We start from the raw sequence: 16,920 nt of genomic DNA on the forward strand, positions 1-16,920 counted from the left end.
GTCTGCTGCGTTCCAACAATCAATTTGACTGAGGAACCTTCTGAAGTCAGAGAACACAAGTATAAAGTATTTCATAGTAGAATCGTTTAGAATTCTCTGCAGGATGAGGAAAGTCACATGGTCATCGACAGAGTTCAGTGGAGACGCTGGTTATGAATAAATCTTTATTTTAGTGTTCACAGTTTCATATTTGTCTATTCCAGCTGGTGATGACACAGAACAGCGCCCCCTGTGTTTCTCAGGTGAAAACAACACTGCAGAAAAAGAAAGATAATCAGATAATTCATCCGTTTGTTGTCATGACGATGAACACAGCCTTTACTTTGAAGGACCAGTTTCCCTTCTCTTGCTTGTGGTGGTGAAGATCAGCGTCACATGTTCACATTACATGAAGGAGATCACGGTTCCAACACGTTCCGATGTTACACCCGATAATTTGAGATCAACATCACACAGAATCAGAAAACGCTGTAGCTTCACACAGGATCTGAGACAGCTAGCCTAGCTTAGCATAAAGGCTGGAAGCAGCAGTTCAACTGGAATGAACGCGTCCTGTACCTGAACCTGAGCGGCCTGTCACAGTTTCCTCTTATGGCTGTAAATGTTGCTGGATATGAAGAAGAAGCAAAGTGTTATTTAAACATTAGAACTGGTCAAGCAGAGAGCGCGTGACTCCGCCTGCCTGTGACAAGTGGGATCACTTTGTGAAATACCTTGCTGGAGATTTGATGATCAACATTTTCCCTTTTCTGTTTAACAAACACACACATGTGGATAAAGAAAATCAAGCAGAATTTGTATTGCATCAGTTCAGCTGCAGCTGAGTCTCCCCACAGACTGACAGCAAAAGGGTCTCTTTCAAAATAAACCTCCAAACCGTTTCTTCAACGTCCAGACCAAAAGTTTAACAATGAATAACGGCGCCTCGATCACACGGGCGCTGGTGTTTTTATCCATTTTAACTTTTAATTATGTTTATGAATGTCTGCTGCTACATCTGTATATAGGAAATACTATAACAGACCAAGCATAGAACCCTGAGGACCTCCATGATCAACTGTGGACAGTGCTGTCAGTGAGCATGAAACTAACATTAATAATATTTCAGATGCTGCAGCTTGTTTTCATCATTATCGTTGTTGAAGTTATTTGTGTGATTTCACGCCGTGTCACACGGTCCTCACTCCTCGGTCGAACACGGAGATCTTTGGTCAGTTTCCACTGAGAACTGTGAACACGCTGCTGTTACACCACATCCACCTTCGTCTACACAGCACATCCTGGCTGTGCTAATGATGCTATCTATGTTAAATATCTAGCTAGAGCAGTCCTGCTGAGGTTCAGATCGGACCGACCAGAGGAGACGTCACTGAGCAGCTCAGCGTCAGTCCAGACAGGAAGTCAAGCCTGATTCGTGGCAACGCGTGAGGTTTTTTTTCCCTGAAATATATAACCACTAATTTTGGTGTAAAAGGTTGATAGTGTTTTGATGCAGCTGTTGCAGCTGCAGAGAAATCTGATGTTTGTGACAGGAAGGCAGGTTAATGTTGCAGATGACGCTGGATCATTAGCACAGCTACTGCTAGCTTCCCCTTAAACTCATTCAAACAAACCTCCACCTTCTTCCCTTATTTTTGGTTTAATTAATTGTTTCCTGACAACAAAAACAAAACTCTAAAGATCCAACGTTCAGACTCAGGAACAGCATCAGAGCATGAGTTCATTCACAAGTCAATGTGCTGAGGGGAAATATTAGCACGCTAATGTTAGCTGTGAGACTTTAAACATCAGATTAAATTACTGATGTGATTTGTTTTGTTGTATTTAGTTGCTCTGACAGTTATTTAGTTTTTAAGATTTTACAGTTCAATTGAATGTCTCTTTAAAACTCGTTTTATATTTTGACACAATCTGGATATATTCTTAAATCGGAGTTAAAGATTCTTTCATCATACATTTTTTTCTAACATTAACTTATTTCTCTATTCTTCTGTTAAATTAACATCCATCAACCTGCTCTTTGATTAGTTTGAACTAAAAGCCACTTAGCTGACAAGCTCATGTTGCATCAGCGGAACAATCTACAGTTGTTGAATAAGTTTCTCTCTGATTTCTATCTTAGCTTGAGTTCTTTAGTTGGACTGAGATTTATAACATTTATCGGTTCATTTCAATAGAATCAGTGAGTTTGTCGTTTCATTTGTGCTCTGGAGGTTAAACTCCGACTGATTCTCTGTAATCTCTGTCAGCTTATTGGCTGGTTAGCATTCGAGCTAGCTTTGCAATTCATTCACCGCGATGGTTTTATCCAGCGAACAGGAACAGGAAGTGACACGCAGTGTTTTTAAGGCAGATGTGAAAACAGACCAGTCAGCAGGTCAGCTGCTGATCTGAGGACGGCCTCCAGTGCTGTCAGTACTCTGGCAGCGTCTCGTCGTAGTCCATGATGCTCAGCTCGTGTCTCCTCTGGCGGACAGCGAGGGTCAGGTCTGCGGGGGGGGCAGGACCTGGGGGGAGCGCCGCGGGTTTGAAGGCGGTGAAGCTGTGAGCTGCAGCCAGGCTTGGAGGCGCCATCTGAGGGTTCTCTGAGAGGAAGGTGGCCTCCTCCACCTCAGGATCCAGAAGAAGGGTCTCCGACTGAACCTCCTCATCCTCCAGCTCCTCCTCCAGCTCCTCCTCCGGGCTGTGATTGGTCGGTCCGAACAGCTGCCGCGCTCGCTGCTCCAGGAACGATCCGACGGCCAGGGGGGACTCGATGGGGGACAGGGAGAGGGGGGAGGAGGAGAAGGACGGGAGGTGCAGGGGGGAGGTGGACACCACTCCATTTATTATACCAACAGAAGAAGAGGAGGGGCGGGGCCTGAGGCTGCTCTGAGCAACAGGTAAAGCAACACTGCCGCCATTGGGCCTGAGGGAAAGAAAGATGACATCACACGACATCATCAGCTGTTATCATCTGACTGGTTTTATGAATAATGAAGGTGACCTCTACTTGTGCTCTGTGCTCTAATGTGAGCTACTGTACACAGACACTGAGGCGGCTGACACCAGCTGTGGTTTGAGCATTTAGCCTCTGAGGATAAACTGTAACATGAACCATTCCTCAGATGTGTGACCAACAGAAGAAAACTCATTTTAATAGTAAACTAAACTTTCTGTCAAAGAATCATCAGTTTACCTGCCGCAGACGTCCTGAGGGCGACTGTGAGTCTCCAGGTGGATCTGACTGTAGAGCTGGAGCATCTCAGTCTGCAGGTTCTGACTGACTCGCTGCAGAGCAAGGCAGCGACTGTCACAGGCCGACAACTCCGCTCTGACACACACACACACACACACACACACACACACACACACACACACACACACACACACACACACACACACACACACACACACACACACACACACACACACACACACACACACACACACACACACACACACACACACACACACACACACACACACTGTTATCTGCTTATACTATATTATAGAATGATGTCTGATCCTATGTACGACTGCTGTTAATAGCATGAACTAAACTTCTGAGTTTTGTTTACAGGTGAATCCTTCATGGAGCAGTGTAGAGCAGCCTGGCCAGGGCCGACTGGTTCAGGTTGATAGTTTAGGTAACTGGTTCAGGTTGATAGTTTAGGTAACTGGTTCAGGTTGATAGTTTAGGTAACTGGTTCAGGTTGATGGTTTAGGTAACTGGTTCAGGTTGATAGTTTAGGTAACTGGTTCAGGTTGATAGTTTAGGTAACTGGTTCTGGTTGATAGTTTAGGTAACTGGTTCAGGTTGATAGTTTAGGTAACTGGTTCAGGTTGATAGTTTAGGTAACTGGTTCTGGTTGATAGTTTAGGTAACTGGTTCAGGTTGATAGTTTAGGTAACTGGTTCAGGTTGATAGTTTAGGTAACTGGTTCAGGTTGATAGTTTAGGTAACTGGTTCAGGTTGATAGTTTAGGTAACTGGTTCAGGCTGATAGTTTAGGTAACTGGTTCAGGTTGATAGTTTAGGTAACTGGTTCAGGTTGATAGTTTAGGTAACTGGTTCGGGCTGATAGTTTAGGTAACTGGTTCAGGTTGATAGTTTAGGTAACTGGTTCAGGTTGATAGTTTAGGTAACTGGTTCAGGTTGATAGTTTAGGTAACTGGTTCAGGTTGATGGTTAAGGTAACTGGTTCAGGTTGATAGTTTAGGTAACTGGTTCAGGTTGATGGTTTAGGTAACTGGTTCAGGCTGATAGTTTAGGTAACTGGTTCAGGTTGATAGTTTAGGTAACTGGTTCAGGTTGATAGTTTAGGTAACTGGTTCAGGTTGATGGTTTAGGTAACTGGTTCAGGTTGATGGTTTAGGTAACTGGTTCAGGTTGATAGTTTAGGTAACTGGTTCAGGTTGATAGTTTAGGTAACTGGTTCAGGTTGATAGTTTAGGTAACTGGTTCAGGTTGATAGTTTAGGTAACTGGTTCAGGTTGATAGTTTAGGTAACTGGTTCAGGTTGATAGTTTAGGTAACTGGTTCAGGTTGATAGTTTAGGTAACTGGTTCAGGCTGATAGTTTAGGTAACTGGTTCAGGTTGATGGTTAAGGTAACTGGTTCAGGTTGATAGTTTAGGTAACTGGTTCAGGTTGATAGTTTAGGTAACTGGTTCGGGCTGATAGTTTAGGTAACTGGTTCAGGTTGATAGTTTAGGTAACTGGTTCAGGTTGATAGTTTAGGTAACTGGTTCAGGTTGATAGTTTAGGTAACTGGTTCAGGTTGATGGTTTAGGTAACTGGTTCAGGTTGATAGTTTAGGTAACTGGTTCAGGTTGATAGTTTAGGTAACTGGTTCAGGTTGATAGTTTAGGTAACTGGTTCAGGTTGATAGTTTAGGTAACTGGTTCAGGTTGATAGTTTAGGTAACTGGTTCAGGTTGATAGTTTAGGTAACTGGTTCAGGTTGATAGTTTAGGTAACTGGTTCAGGCTGATAGTTTAGGTAACTGGTTCAGGTTGATGGTTAAGGTAACTGGTTCAGGTTGATAGTTTAGGTAACTGGTTCAGGTTGATAGTTTAGGTAACTGGTTCGGGCTGATAGTTTAGGTAACTGGTTCAGGTTGATAGTTTAGGTAACTGGTTCAGGTTGATAGTTTAGGTAACTGGTTCAGGTTGATGGTTTAGGTAACTGGTTCAGGTTGATAGTTTAGGTAACTGGTTCAGGTTGATAGTTTAGGTAACTGGTTCAGGTTGATAGTTTAGGTAACTGGTTCAGGTTGATAGTTTAGGTAACTGGTTCAGGCTGATAGTTTAGGTAACTGGTTCAGGTTGATAGTTTAGGTAACTGGTTCAGGTTGATAGTTTAGGTAACTGGTTCAGGTTGATGGTTTAGGTAACTGGTTCAGGTTGATAGTTTAGGTAACTGGTTCAGGTTGATAGTTACTGGTGAGGGTTAGGGATCTGACCTGCTCTGGGCCTTGGTGTCCTCCAGGAGTTTCTTCTGATCCTGGATCAACTGATCTTTCCTGGTCAGCTGGTTCTCAAGCTCCACGATCCTGTGATTGGCTGCCTCCAGCTTCTGTCTCTGCTGGACATCGCTGTCCCTCAGGCGCTGGCACTCTTTACCCACACTGCACTGCAGCATGGACGCCTCCTGCACACGCACACGATTATCAATTATGGCTCAAAATCATCTTTGTGAGGACATTTTCATGATCCTCACAAAGTCAAAGTGAGGTTAGAGTAAGGGGCTGGGGAACACATTATGTCAATGAGTATCCCCCCCAACTATAGAGAGATGTGTATGTGTGTGTGTCTGTGTCTGTGTGTGTGTGGGTGTGTGTGTGTGTGTGTGTGTGTGGGTGTGTGTGTGTGTGTTGTCGTACGGTCAAACGGCCGGCCCCTCCTCCCTCCAGCTGATTGGTCAGAGCTCTGTTAGTTTCTCTGAGGAGGACGAGCTGCTGGTTCATCAAGAAGATCTGCTGCTGCAACTGTTCACTGCTGCTCAACTGCAGAGAAACATCCAGACACAACATCACACACACACAGGACCAAGGGCCAGGGCCATCATCTTCATCACCGTCATCATCTTCATCACCGTCAAATTCACCATCTTCATCATTACTATCATCATTCTTTGTCTGATTGGATGACATATCTCTCACCAAGCCGGGAACCAGCTGCTCTACCTCTAACCTCACTGTCACACACTTCCTGTCTCCGACCACTTTCTCTCTTTCTCTCTCAAACTGAAGACCACTTTCACATCTCAGGTCCAGGGGGGGGGGGGCTGTTACTAGGGTTAGTGTCACCTACATGTTGCACTTTGTAGTTTGTCTTTCTTGAAGGAAATTGTACCGACTTGATTCTTGTTGTTCTGGTTTGTTCCCTCATGGTTGATGTAATGTAATGTCATCTCTACATGTAAAGAACGGTCCAATCAGAGTGCTCCTCACCTTGAGTGACAGCTGGGTCAGCTGATGCTCAGAATTGTAGGCCTTGTTATTGGCACTCTGAAGCTCCGCCTCCACAATTCTCAGCCTGCTCTGACACTCCTGAAGGTCGCTCTGAAACAGCCAATCAAAACACGGTTGTTGTGTGTGTGTGTGTGTGTCAGCTTGAGTATTAGTTTGTCAACATGTATTAGTGTATATCTGTGTGTGTCAAAGTGTATTAATCTGTGCGTGAGTCAGTGTATATTAATGTGTGTGTCAGTGTGTATTAATGCATGTGTGTTAGTGTCAGTGTATTCATTTGTGTGTGTAAGTGGTTATTAGAGTGTGTGTGGGTTTGTACCTGTAGCCTCTGGTTGTGTGTCTGCTCGTCCTTTTGCTGCAGCAGCAGTTGTTGGATCTGTGTGTTCAGCTGGTTGGTGTGTGTGTGTGTGTCCTGCTGCAGTTGTGTAGAACGTCTCTGTTCTTCCTCAAGACTCAACTTCATAGAACGAATCTCCTCGTCCTGAACGCCCAGCTGAGCCCTCTGTCACACACACACACACACACACACACACACACACACACACACTCTCTGTAATGCACCTTGACGTTGGTTGTCATAAGTTTAAGACAATGTTGTGTCACCATGACAACGCTGTGCTCAGACAGTGTTGACATGTGTATTGTTACCATGGCGATACTCTGCTCCTCCAGCGCAGTCGAGCTAATGACTCTGCGCAGCAGGCGGCGGTTTCTGATGGCGTGCTGCTGCCGTTTGAAACGTTCGTACTGAAGCTGACTGTGGATCAGCAACAACTGACTCCTCAGCGACTGAAGCTCCTCCCCCACGACCGCACCTGACACGTCACACAACACAAAGACCATCAATACACACAACACACACACACACAATAGACATACATAAATGTGTTTTGCAGCCTGTGAATAACTGATCACAATTTAAACACAGATTAAGTAGAGTTAGTCTGGTTAGTGCAGTTAATAAAGTTAGTCTCTCTACTCAGTTTAATCCACAACTCTCACAACTCTCAGGTTCAATCGAGTAATGTAAAATTGAATTTAAATAATATGTAACAACAGTGGAGACTGAATTATATCAAGAAGAAGAAGACGACTGAGAGCTTGCAATCATCTGTGAATTCATTTAACAAGTCAGTGAGTTAATTCAGGTACCTTTGGTTTTCATGCTTTGCTGTTTACCTCCAAAATGACTTCGATCCACCGACCTACTGACAGCTGACAACCTGCAACACACACGCACACACACACACACACACACACACACAGTGAGGACACTTATGTTCCAGAGGGCCTTACCCTAACACTAAATGACTAACACTAACCTAGACCTGATTCTAACCCTGAAACCAAGTCTTAAACTCAAAACTGGCCACTGAAGAAGTGAGGACCTAAATGTCCTCCCTCTTAATACAGGATCCAGAATGAGGTCATGTGAAAGGGCTCTTCCTGTGGGCGGAGCCAGACAGAAGATTTTGTTGGCTGTTAGCTGTTGTTTTTCTCTTCATCCATCTCCATGGTAACAGTCTCACCTACTGCTCAGGCGTTCATGGGCGTCGCGTCCGTGGATGATCAGCTGGTCCAGAGCCTCCAGAGGGGAGACGGAGGTCAGATCCTGCTTCCTGTCCTCTCCCTCCACTCCTCCCCCACCTCCCCCCGTCTCCTGCTGACCTGCTGCTCTCTCCAGCGCCTCCTACAGGTCACAACAGGATCCACGAGAAGACAAACACAGCTTCAATCATGAGCTAAACATATTAGCTTTTATTAGATTTGTTAATATAAAATATAACACATCCTCGGCTTGTACAGACGTTAAAGGAAATACAAATTGTAATCTGAAAGATCAGGTTAAGAATTTCATGAAAATTACGTTGTAGTATTATAATATTAATAAAGATACAAAAATCTAGAAAATAAAATACACAAATGTGGATACATTTGTGTTAAGTTAATGTTAAAATTTAGGTTAAATATAAAAAAAAAATAAAAACAGTAGAATTTATACAATCACTTCAAAGACTGACATCAAGACAGACAGAGAGCAGCAGACAGACAGACAGAGAGCAGACAGACAGAGAGCAACAGACAGAGAGCAACAGACAGAGAGCAACAGACAGACAGACAGACAGACAGACAGACAGACAGACAGACAGACAGACAGACAGACAGACAGACAGACAGACAGACAGACAGACAGACAGACAGACAGACAGACAGACAGACAGACAGACAGACAGACAGACAGACAGACAGACAGACAGACAGACAGACAGACAGACAGACAGACAGACAGACAGACAGACAGACAGACAGACAGACAGACAGACAGAGAGCAGCAGACAGACAGACAGACAGACAGACAGACAGACAGACAGACAGACAGACAGAGAGCAACAGACAGACAGACAGAGAGCAACAGACAGACAGAGCAACAGACAGAGAGCAACAGACAGAGAGCAACAGACAGACAGACAGACAGACAGACAGACAGACAGACAGACAGACAGACAGACAGACAGACAGACAGACAGACAGACAGACAGAGAGCAACAGACAGACAGACAGACAGACAGAGAGCAACAGACAGACAGACAGAGAGCAACAGACAGACAGACAGACAGACAGACAGACAGAGAGCAACAGACAGACAGACAGACAGACAGACAGACAGACAGAGAGCAACAGACAGACAGACAGACAGACAGACAGAGAGCAACAGACAGACAGACAGACAGCAACAGACAGAGAGCAACAGACAGACAGACAGACAGAGAGCAACAGACAGACAGACAGAGAGCAACAGACAGACAGACAGACAGACAGAGAGCAACAGACAGACAGACAGACAGACAGACAGACAGACAGACAGACAGACAGACAGACAGACAGACAGACAGACAGACAGACAGACAGACAGACAGACAGACAGACAGAGAGCAACAGACAGACAGACAGACAGACAGACAGAGAGCAACAGACAGACAGACAGACAGCAACAGACAGAGAGCAACAGACAGACAGACAGACAGACAGACAGACAGACAGACAGACAGACAGACAGACAGACAGACAGACAGACAGACAGACAGACAGACAGACAGACAGACAGACAGACAGAGCAACAGACAGACAGACAGAGCAACAGACAGACAGACAGACAGACAGACAGACAGACAGACAGACAGACAGACAGACAGACAGACAGACAGACAGACAGACAGAGAAACAGACAGAATTTACCAGAGTCTTCCTCCCGATGAAGAGTTGTGCGGCTCGAGGCAGAGCCAGCTCAAACAGGGGTTCGTATGGGAAGGCGGGACTCTGATCGAAGAGGCCTCCCTCCTCTGACCTGGTTGGTGGGGTGAAGCAGAGTGAGATGGAGGGGGGAGGACGGGGGAGGGAGGAGTCTGACTGGCCACAGCTGGGGGTAGAGGTGAGGAGGACGTGCTGAGGGGGGGTGGAGTCTTGAGAGAAACGAGATAAAGGCGTTTGATTTTCACTCATTTCTCCTCATCATCAGGTCAAAGAGTTTAAACATCACATGACTCGAACACACACACACGTAGCTCCGCCCACACAAACACGTCTCAGTTATATCTCATCACTGTTGCTATGGTTACACCTGGTGGAGTTCTCCAGCCTCTGAATCTGAGACTTGTGTAAACTGATCTCGTTTTAGTTTGAAAACTCTCAGACGTTCTCCTGCAGGTGCCTGAGTCTGTTCCTAATAAAGTGCTCCCTCAGTTACGGCTGGTATGTTTATGATGTGAATGTTCGCTGTGGACGCAGGACGATCAGCTGATCACATCCATCATCACCTTACCTCCGCTGCTGTTGATGACATCACTTCGAGCTCTCTCCTCCTTCTCTGTGACTGGCTGACTGGATGACCTCTCCAGCTCTGGGATTGGCTGCTGCTTCACCTGTGAGGACACAGACACAGATTCCTTCACAATAAAAGTCTTCTGCTGTAAAGTACCAAGCCGGGGTCCTGAGCTCACCTGGTGGTGGTCACGAGGAGTCAGACCCCCGTCCTGGTTGGATTGGCTCAGTGATGTCACAGGGACGGAGGGAGACGGGGGACATTCCACAGCTGGAGACAAACAGACGAGTTTCAGTTTCACATTCAGAACGAAGCGATCTGATGAACATGCGACTGATCTGACGAGGATCTGATCCGTGACTCCTCCCACCTGAGAAGGATGCGGTTCTGCTTGGTGGGTGGGTGGAGTCTGTGGCAGCAGGTTCAGGGGGGGGCGTGGACAAACCACAGTGAGAGGAGGGGCTCCATGTGACATCATCAGCCTGAACACAGAGACAATGGGTTCATCGGTCCGGTTCAGACTGCTGCAGTGCATGATGGGAAACACGTGGCCCTCATCTGATCATTAGCAAGGAGACAGACAAGTCACTGACCTGTATGCAAGTGTCAAAGGTCAACTGAGGCAGAGCCGGACACGTTGAGCTTCCTGTCAAAACACAGATTATAAATTAGATAATCAAATTACATATACAGTTTTAATATATATATGTAATTTGAATGAGCTCACCTGTGCTGCTGACGCCATCTATGCAGGTGAGGTCGAGCGGGGGGAGGGGGGAGGACAGAGGGGGGGGTCGAGGTGAGGGTGAGGAAGGGGGGTCTCTGAGGGAGGAGAAACTGTCGTCCTCACATGACGACTCCAGAGGATCCAGAGACACTCGGGAACACTCGATCACGATGTCATGGACTTCATAACATCTCCACCTGGGACAAAGCAAAGTATAAAGACTTTTATGACGTCATGTTCAGATCAAAGAAACACCAGTGACCAGGATCTGAAAAGGACTGCTGCCCCCCCACTGCGTTGAGAAAAAAAAGAAAAGAAACTTGATTGAAGTTCATTGACACCCAGTTATATGTATCAATAAAACCGGAACAGCGTCTTCAATTAACTAAACTTCATGTTTCAAGGACATAAAAACCTGGATGAGCTGTAATTTTCTCTTGTTGAACTCATATAAAACAGAGGTCCTAATACTTGACCCTAAACACGTTGGAGACACATTATCTCATGATGAAGACGCTCTAGACGACATCGTCTCCAATGAAACATCAGGAATCTGGGAGTGATCTTTGATCCTGATTTGTCCTCTGATTCTCACTTAAAACATATTTCTAGAACCGCCTTCTTCCACTCGAGTGACATCTCAAACATCAGTGACGTCTCAGAAAGACGCAGAAGAACGAGTCCAGGTCTTTGTTCCATCGAGACGTGATTATTGTAATTCCTTATTATCTGGCTCCAGCAGGAAGTCGTTAGAGACTCTGCAGTTTGTCCTAAATGCTGCAGCACGTGTCCTGAAGACAACCAGGGACAGACATCACATGTCTCCTGTGGTAGCTTCACTACACTGACTTCCTGTTACATTTAGAATTTAAAATCCTCCTCCTCACCTACATTAATAATATGGCAGCATCAAACCTTAAGGAGCTCATCGTACCTTATCACCACTAGAGCCCTGAGCTCCCAGAATTCAGGCTGTGGTCCCTAAAGTCTCTAGAGGAGGAGGAGGAGGAGGAGGAGGAGGAGGAGGAGGAGGAGGAGGAGGAGGAGGAGGAGGAGGAGCCAGAGCTTCAGCATCAAGCTCCTCTCCTGAGGAATCATCTCAGCTTTAGTTGTGGAGACAGACTCCTTCTGGACGCTGAGGATTCAAACCTTCCTTTATGATCAAGCTTCTAGTTAGAGCTGGTCCAGACTTGTCTTAGACCTGATCTCAGTTCTGCTGCTGTAGGTCTAGAAGGTCGGGGTCACATGACACACAGAGCTTCTCTTTCCAGCTTCTCCTTCCTTTTCTCCATCCTTATCACATCAAAGATATTAATGTCTCATCAATACATGTTACTGACTGGTCTCTTCCTCAGAGTTCCTTTGCCTCATCGTCCACAGATGAATACTGAATCTTCTGTTTGAACGGTTGTGATCGATTGTCAGGATAAAGAACTAGTGAGGATTATATGATATGATATATTTGGGAGATAATGTGCCTGGGATACGTATCTAACAGGATGAAGGCTAAGAATCAATAATTATCAGTCAAGATTATCCAGCCTCATGTTTCTCATGTTTAATCACGTCTCTACCGTTTTTCAAGACGGTAATTATTCAAAGTTGAATTGTTTACTAGTAAAGTCCAAGTCCTACGTGCAGAGAACATATTTTTATTGTCCAAAGTTCAGTTGTTATGGTTACAGCAGAAATATTTGCTAAAGCACACATTTAACGTGATTTCCCTGAAAGCTACGAAGTAGAAGTGGTCACTCATTAATAAAACACTACACACTAATATCGCAGTACAACAGGAAGTGAGCAACATTAAAGACAAACAACTACAAAAGACAAATAACAACAACAGACAAATAACAACAAAGAGAATACAGACCTGGACGGGTCCAGTTCATAGTCCTGAGTCCCTGTGACCAACTCAGGGTGAACCCTTACATGTTCCAGCATCGGCTGAGAGAGAGAGAGAGAGAGAGACCTCAGAGTCAGAGTGGAACCTCAGAGTGGAACCTCAGAGTGGAACCTCAGAGTGGAACCTCAGAGTCAGAGTGGAACCTCAGAGTCAGAGTGGAACCTCAGAGTGGAACGTCAGAGTGGAACCTCAGAGTCAGAGTAGAACCTCAGAGTCAGAGTGGAACCTCAGAGTCAGAGTGGAACCTCAGAGTCAGACTGGAACCTCAGAGTGGAACCTCAGAGTCAGAGTGGAACCTCAGAGTCAGAGTGGAACCTCAGAGTCAGACTGGAACCTCAGAGTGGAACCTCAGAGTCAGAGTGGAACCTCAGAGTCAGAGTGGAACCTCAGAGTCAGACTGGAACCTCAGAGTCAGACTGGAACCTCAGAGTGGAACCTCAGAGTCAGAGTAGAACCTCAGAGTCAGAGTGGAACCTCAGAGTGGAACCTCAGAGTCAGAGTGGAACCTCTGAGTCAGACTGGAACCTCAGAGTCAGAGTGGAACCTCAGAGTCAGAGTGGAACCTCAGAGTGGAACCTCAGAGTGGAACCTCAGAGTGGAACCTCAGAGTGGAACCTCAGAGTCAGAGTGGAACCTCAGAGTCAGAGTGGAACCTCAGAGTGGAACCTCAGAGTGGAACCTCAGAGTGGAACCTCAGAGTCAGAGTGGAACCTCAGAGTCAGAGTGGAACCTCAGAGTCAGAGTGGAACCTCAGAGTCAGAGTGGAACCTCAGAGTGGAACCTCAGAGTCAGACTGGAACCTCAGAGTGGAACCTCAGAGTCAGAGTGGAACCTCAGAGTGGAACCTCAGAGTCAGAGTGGAACCTCAGAGTGGAACCTCAGAGTGGAACCTCAGAGTGGAACCTCAGAGTCAGAGTGGAACCTCAGAGTCAGAGTGGAACCTCAGAGTGGAACCTCAGAGTCAGAGTGGAACCTCAGAGTCAGAGTGGAACCTCAGAGTCAGAGTGGAACCTCAGAGTGGAACCTCAGAGTCAGAGTGGAACCTCAGAGTGGAACCTCAGAGTCAGAGTGGAACCTCAGAGTCAGAGTGGAACCTCAGAGTGGAACCTCAGAGTGGAACCTCAGAGTCAGAGTGGAACCTCAGAGTGGAACCTCAGAGTCAGAGTGGAACCTCAGAGTGGAACCTCAGAGTGGAACCTCAGAGTCAGAGTGGAACCTCAGAGTCAGAGTGGAACCTCAGAGTGGAACCTCAGAGTGGAACCTCAGAGCAGCAGCGTCAGAGACACTGGTGTTATCTGAGAAAAGCAGCAGCTGCTGTTTACAGCTCGTATTTCTGTGTGAGTGAGAACCCAGTGGAGCAGCTGCTCAGATCCTCGACAGCTTCATCACAATCTGATCTGAACAGAGCTCAACATTAATCATTAATCAATAATCAACAGTGAACTGCAGCTTCTGCTCAGAGCTGTCAACAAGCTGTGGATTCAGTGGGTTCAGGTCACTCTGGGTCTGATCACACTCAGTCACTGTGGTCCGCTGCTGTGGTCTGTTCCAGTGCTGGGGTCTGTAGTGGTCTGTAGTGGTCTGTAGGGGTCTGTAGTGGTCTGTAGGGGTCTGTAGTGGTCTGTAGGGGACTGTAGGGGTCTGTAGTGGTCTGAAGGGGACTGTAGGGGACTGTAGTGGTCTGTAGGGGTCTGTAGGGGTCTGTAGTGGTCTGTAGTGGTCTGTAGTGGTCTGTAGTGGTCTGTAGGTGTCTGTAGGGGTCTGTAGGGGTCTGTAGGGGTCTGTAGGGGTCTGTAGTGGTCTGTAGTGGTCTGTAGGGGACTGTAGGGGTCTGTAGTGGTCTGTAGGGGTCTGTAGGGGTCTGTAGGGGTCTGTAGGGGTCTGTAGGGGTCTGTAGGGGTCTGTAGTGGTCTGTAGGGGTCTGTAGTGGTCTGTAGGGGTCTGTAGTGGTCTGTAGGGGTCTGTAGTGGTCTGTAGTGGTCTGTAGGGGTATGTAGTGGTCTGTAGGTGTCTGTAGGTGTCTGTAGGGGTCTGTAGGGGTCTGTAGGGGTCTTTGGGGTCTGTAGTGGTCTGTAGTGGTCTGTAGGGGTCTTTGGGGTCACTGACCTTGACGATTTCCTGGAAGGTGTCCAGGTTCTCCTTCATGCTGTAGTGGAGCCTCAGGTAGGAGATGAAGTTACAGGGGAACATCCCGTACAGACGGTGGAACAGTGAGTACACGCCTGCATGGAGGTGGACCAGGTGAACCACAGGCACAAGACCTGCAGCAGGAGACAGCCAATCAGAGCGGAACAAACACCCCACTGATCACATTCAGACTAGTGTGTGTTAGTTTGTGATCGTTTGTGTGTGTGTTACCAGGGTTTTTATAACTCCAGGATGCAAGGCGTCCGAAAACATCGAAGAAGTCGTAGATGTGCTGTTTCCCGGCCTGAGGGATCATGGGTAACAGAGTGATGAGGACCAGGACCGCAGTGATGAGAACGGCCACATCGCTGTCCGTCTGAAAGACACAACAACACCACAACAAACAGCTGATCAATTCCCACTGATCCTCTGTACACCCAGTGTGTCTTCAGGGATCCGAGTGGTCACCTTGAGGTAGCGCAGCAGGGACGGCAGCAGGGGGGAGCGGCTGATGTGATGAACCCATGGCGGCTGCTTGCGGATCAGGTGACCCAGCAGAGTCAGAGCAGCCAATCTGGTTGCAGGTCTGTTCAGAGACTCGTGGAGCTTCTCCAGCAGCAGCTGAAAGCGGTGAACACTGACGTCAGAGAAGCTCCACACAGCTGGAGAGGGACAGTGAGACGCTGCTGACCTTGTGATGAGCTTCTCTGATGGTCGACAGGAGGAGAACGGCCTGGGACGAGGAGGAGTCCAGGTAGTGCTCCACCAGGGAGGAGAGAACCGCACCCCCTCTGTCTGCAAGAAGCAACTACAGGTCACATGACAAGGACAGACGGGAAGTGAATGCGTCTCTGCAGGTGGACTCACCTGAGCTCAGCTGCTGGTTGACTGTCGCTCTCACCTGCTCCGCCTCCTGCAGCTCGGAACTGTCCAATGAGAGCAGGAGCTCACTGATAGTCACCTGCTCCTTGGACATGGTCAACACCTGGAGACACAAGGGACGACAGTCTGTCCAGAACTGTGTTTCACTTTTTAAAGCTACAGCTCATCTCAGAACCAAAGACACTGCTGCAGAAAGTGAAGCTACATCTTCTGGATCGCCCCCTGGTGTCTGGTTGCAGTATAGATCACAAACCTCCTCCATGTTCGTAGAGACTCGGCCCAAACAAAATAATCTACGTAGTCGTTAAATTAAATTTTGTAAAGATGTTTCTGTCATTTCAGTTCTTCTCTCTCTGAAGTTTGTTCAAGTTTCTGATCAGTTTGGTTTGAATCAGTTCTTGATGATATGAAAACAGGCGGAGACGAAGTTTAAACTTTGTTTTTAAACTTGGAAACACTTTGAACACACAAGGGAGAACACGTGACACCAGACGAGCCTCCGCTGCAGGACCTGCTGCTCCGTGAGCCTGTGACGTCAGACAACTGCTGCTCCGTGAGCCTGTGACGTCAGACAACTGCTGCTCCGTGAGCCAACTGCTACTCCGTGAGCTAGGGGGAGATGAAGTTTCACCGAGTAGGAGGTCGGAAAGCTACGACATCCGAGTTGTCCTGAACGCAGCATAAGCTTTTCAACGTGTCTGACGTCACTGAAGCTAACTGTTAGCATCTTAGCCCCATCCTGTTGCTCTGACTCACAGTTAGCTCACGGCTAAGCTAGCATGCTAACAGATCGGGGCTGAGCTAGCATGCTGACAGTGTTTAGCAGAGCCGCTGTTTCCTCCCCTGCGTCACTTCCGGTGCACAGACAGTTCCTGGATGTGAATAAACGAATGAAAAACGCGGTTAAACGTGAAACGGGTGAAAAAGTTCGTTACCTCGCGAAGAGTCGGTCCGAACAGGGAGCAGCCATGACACCAGGCCCCGCCCCCGGGAACCCGACACT

At 47.0% G+C, this 16,920-nt stretch overlaps 1 protein-coding gene across 2 annotated transcripts; it reads right to left on the minus strand.

Moving 5' to 3' along the window:
- Nucleotides 1-150: 150 nt before the first annotated feature.
- tsc1a (TSC complex subunit 1a) lies at nucleotides 151-16,902 on the minus strand. Of its 2 annotated transcripts, none has more exons than XM_061071288.1 (22): nucleotides 16,853-16,902; nucleotides 15,903-16,020; nucleotides 15,727-15,830; nucleotides 15,504-15,656; nucleotides 15,267-15,411; nucleotides 15,015-15,169; nucleotides 12,876-12,949; nucleotides 11,003-11,199; nucleotides 10,869-10,921; nucleotides 10,646-10,757; nucleotides 10,454-10,545; nucleotides 10,276-10,375; nucleotides 9,693-9,916; nucleotides 7,985-8,145; nucleotides 7,635-7,678; nucleotides 7,104-7,270; nucleotides 6,775-6,957; nucleotides 6,435-6,545; nucleotides 5,865-5,987; nucleotides 5,445-5,632; nucleotides 3,179-3,313; nucleotides 151-2,908 (listed from the first exon to the last, which is right to left on the minus strand). In XM_061071288.1, the coding sequence occupies exons 2-22, from the start codon at nucleotides 16,009-16,011 to the stop codon at nucleotides 2,413-2,415; spliced, it is 3,126 nt and encodes a 1,041-aa protein (XP_060927271.1). In that variant the 5' UTR covers nucleotides 16,012-16,020; nucleotides 16,853-16,902; the 3' UTR covers nucleotides 151-2,412. The 2 variants fall into 2 exon arrangements, with proteins under 2 accessions (XP_060927271.1, XP_060927270.1); XM_061071287.1 differs by having other exon boundaries at nucleotides 7,608-7,678.
- Nucleotides 16,903-16,920: the final 18 nt, after the last annotated feature.

Source organism: Limanda limanda, chromosome 5 (assembly GCF_963576545.1).
Source record: "Limanda limanda chromosome 5, fLimLim1.1, whole genome shotgun sequence".
Classification (NCBI taxonomy): Eukaryota; Metazoa; Chordata; class Actinopteri; order Pleuronectiformes; family Pleuronectidae; genus Limanda; species Limanda limanda.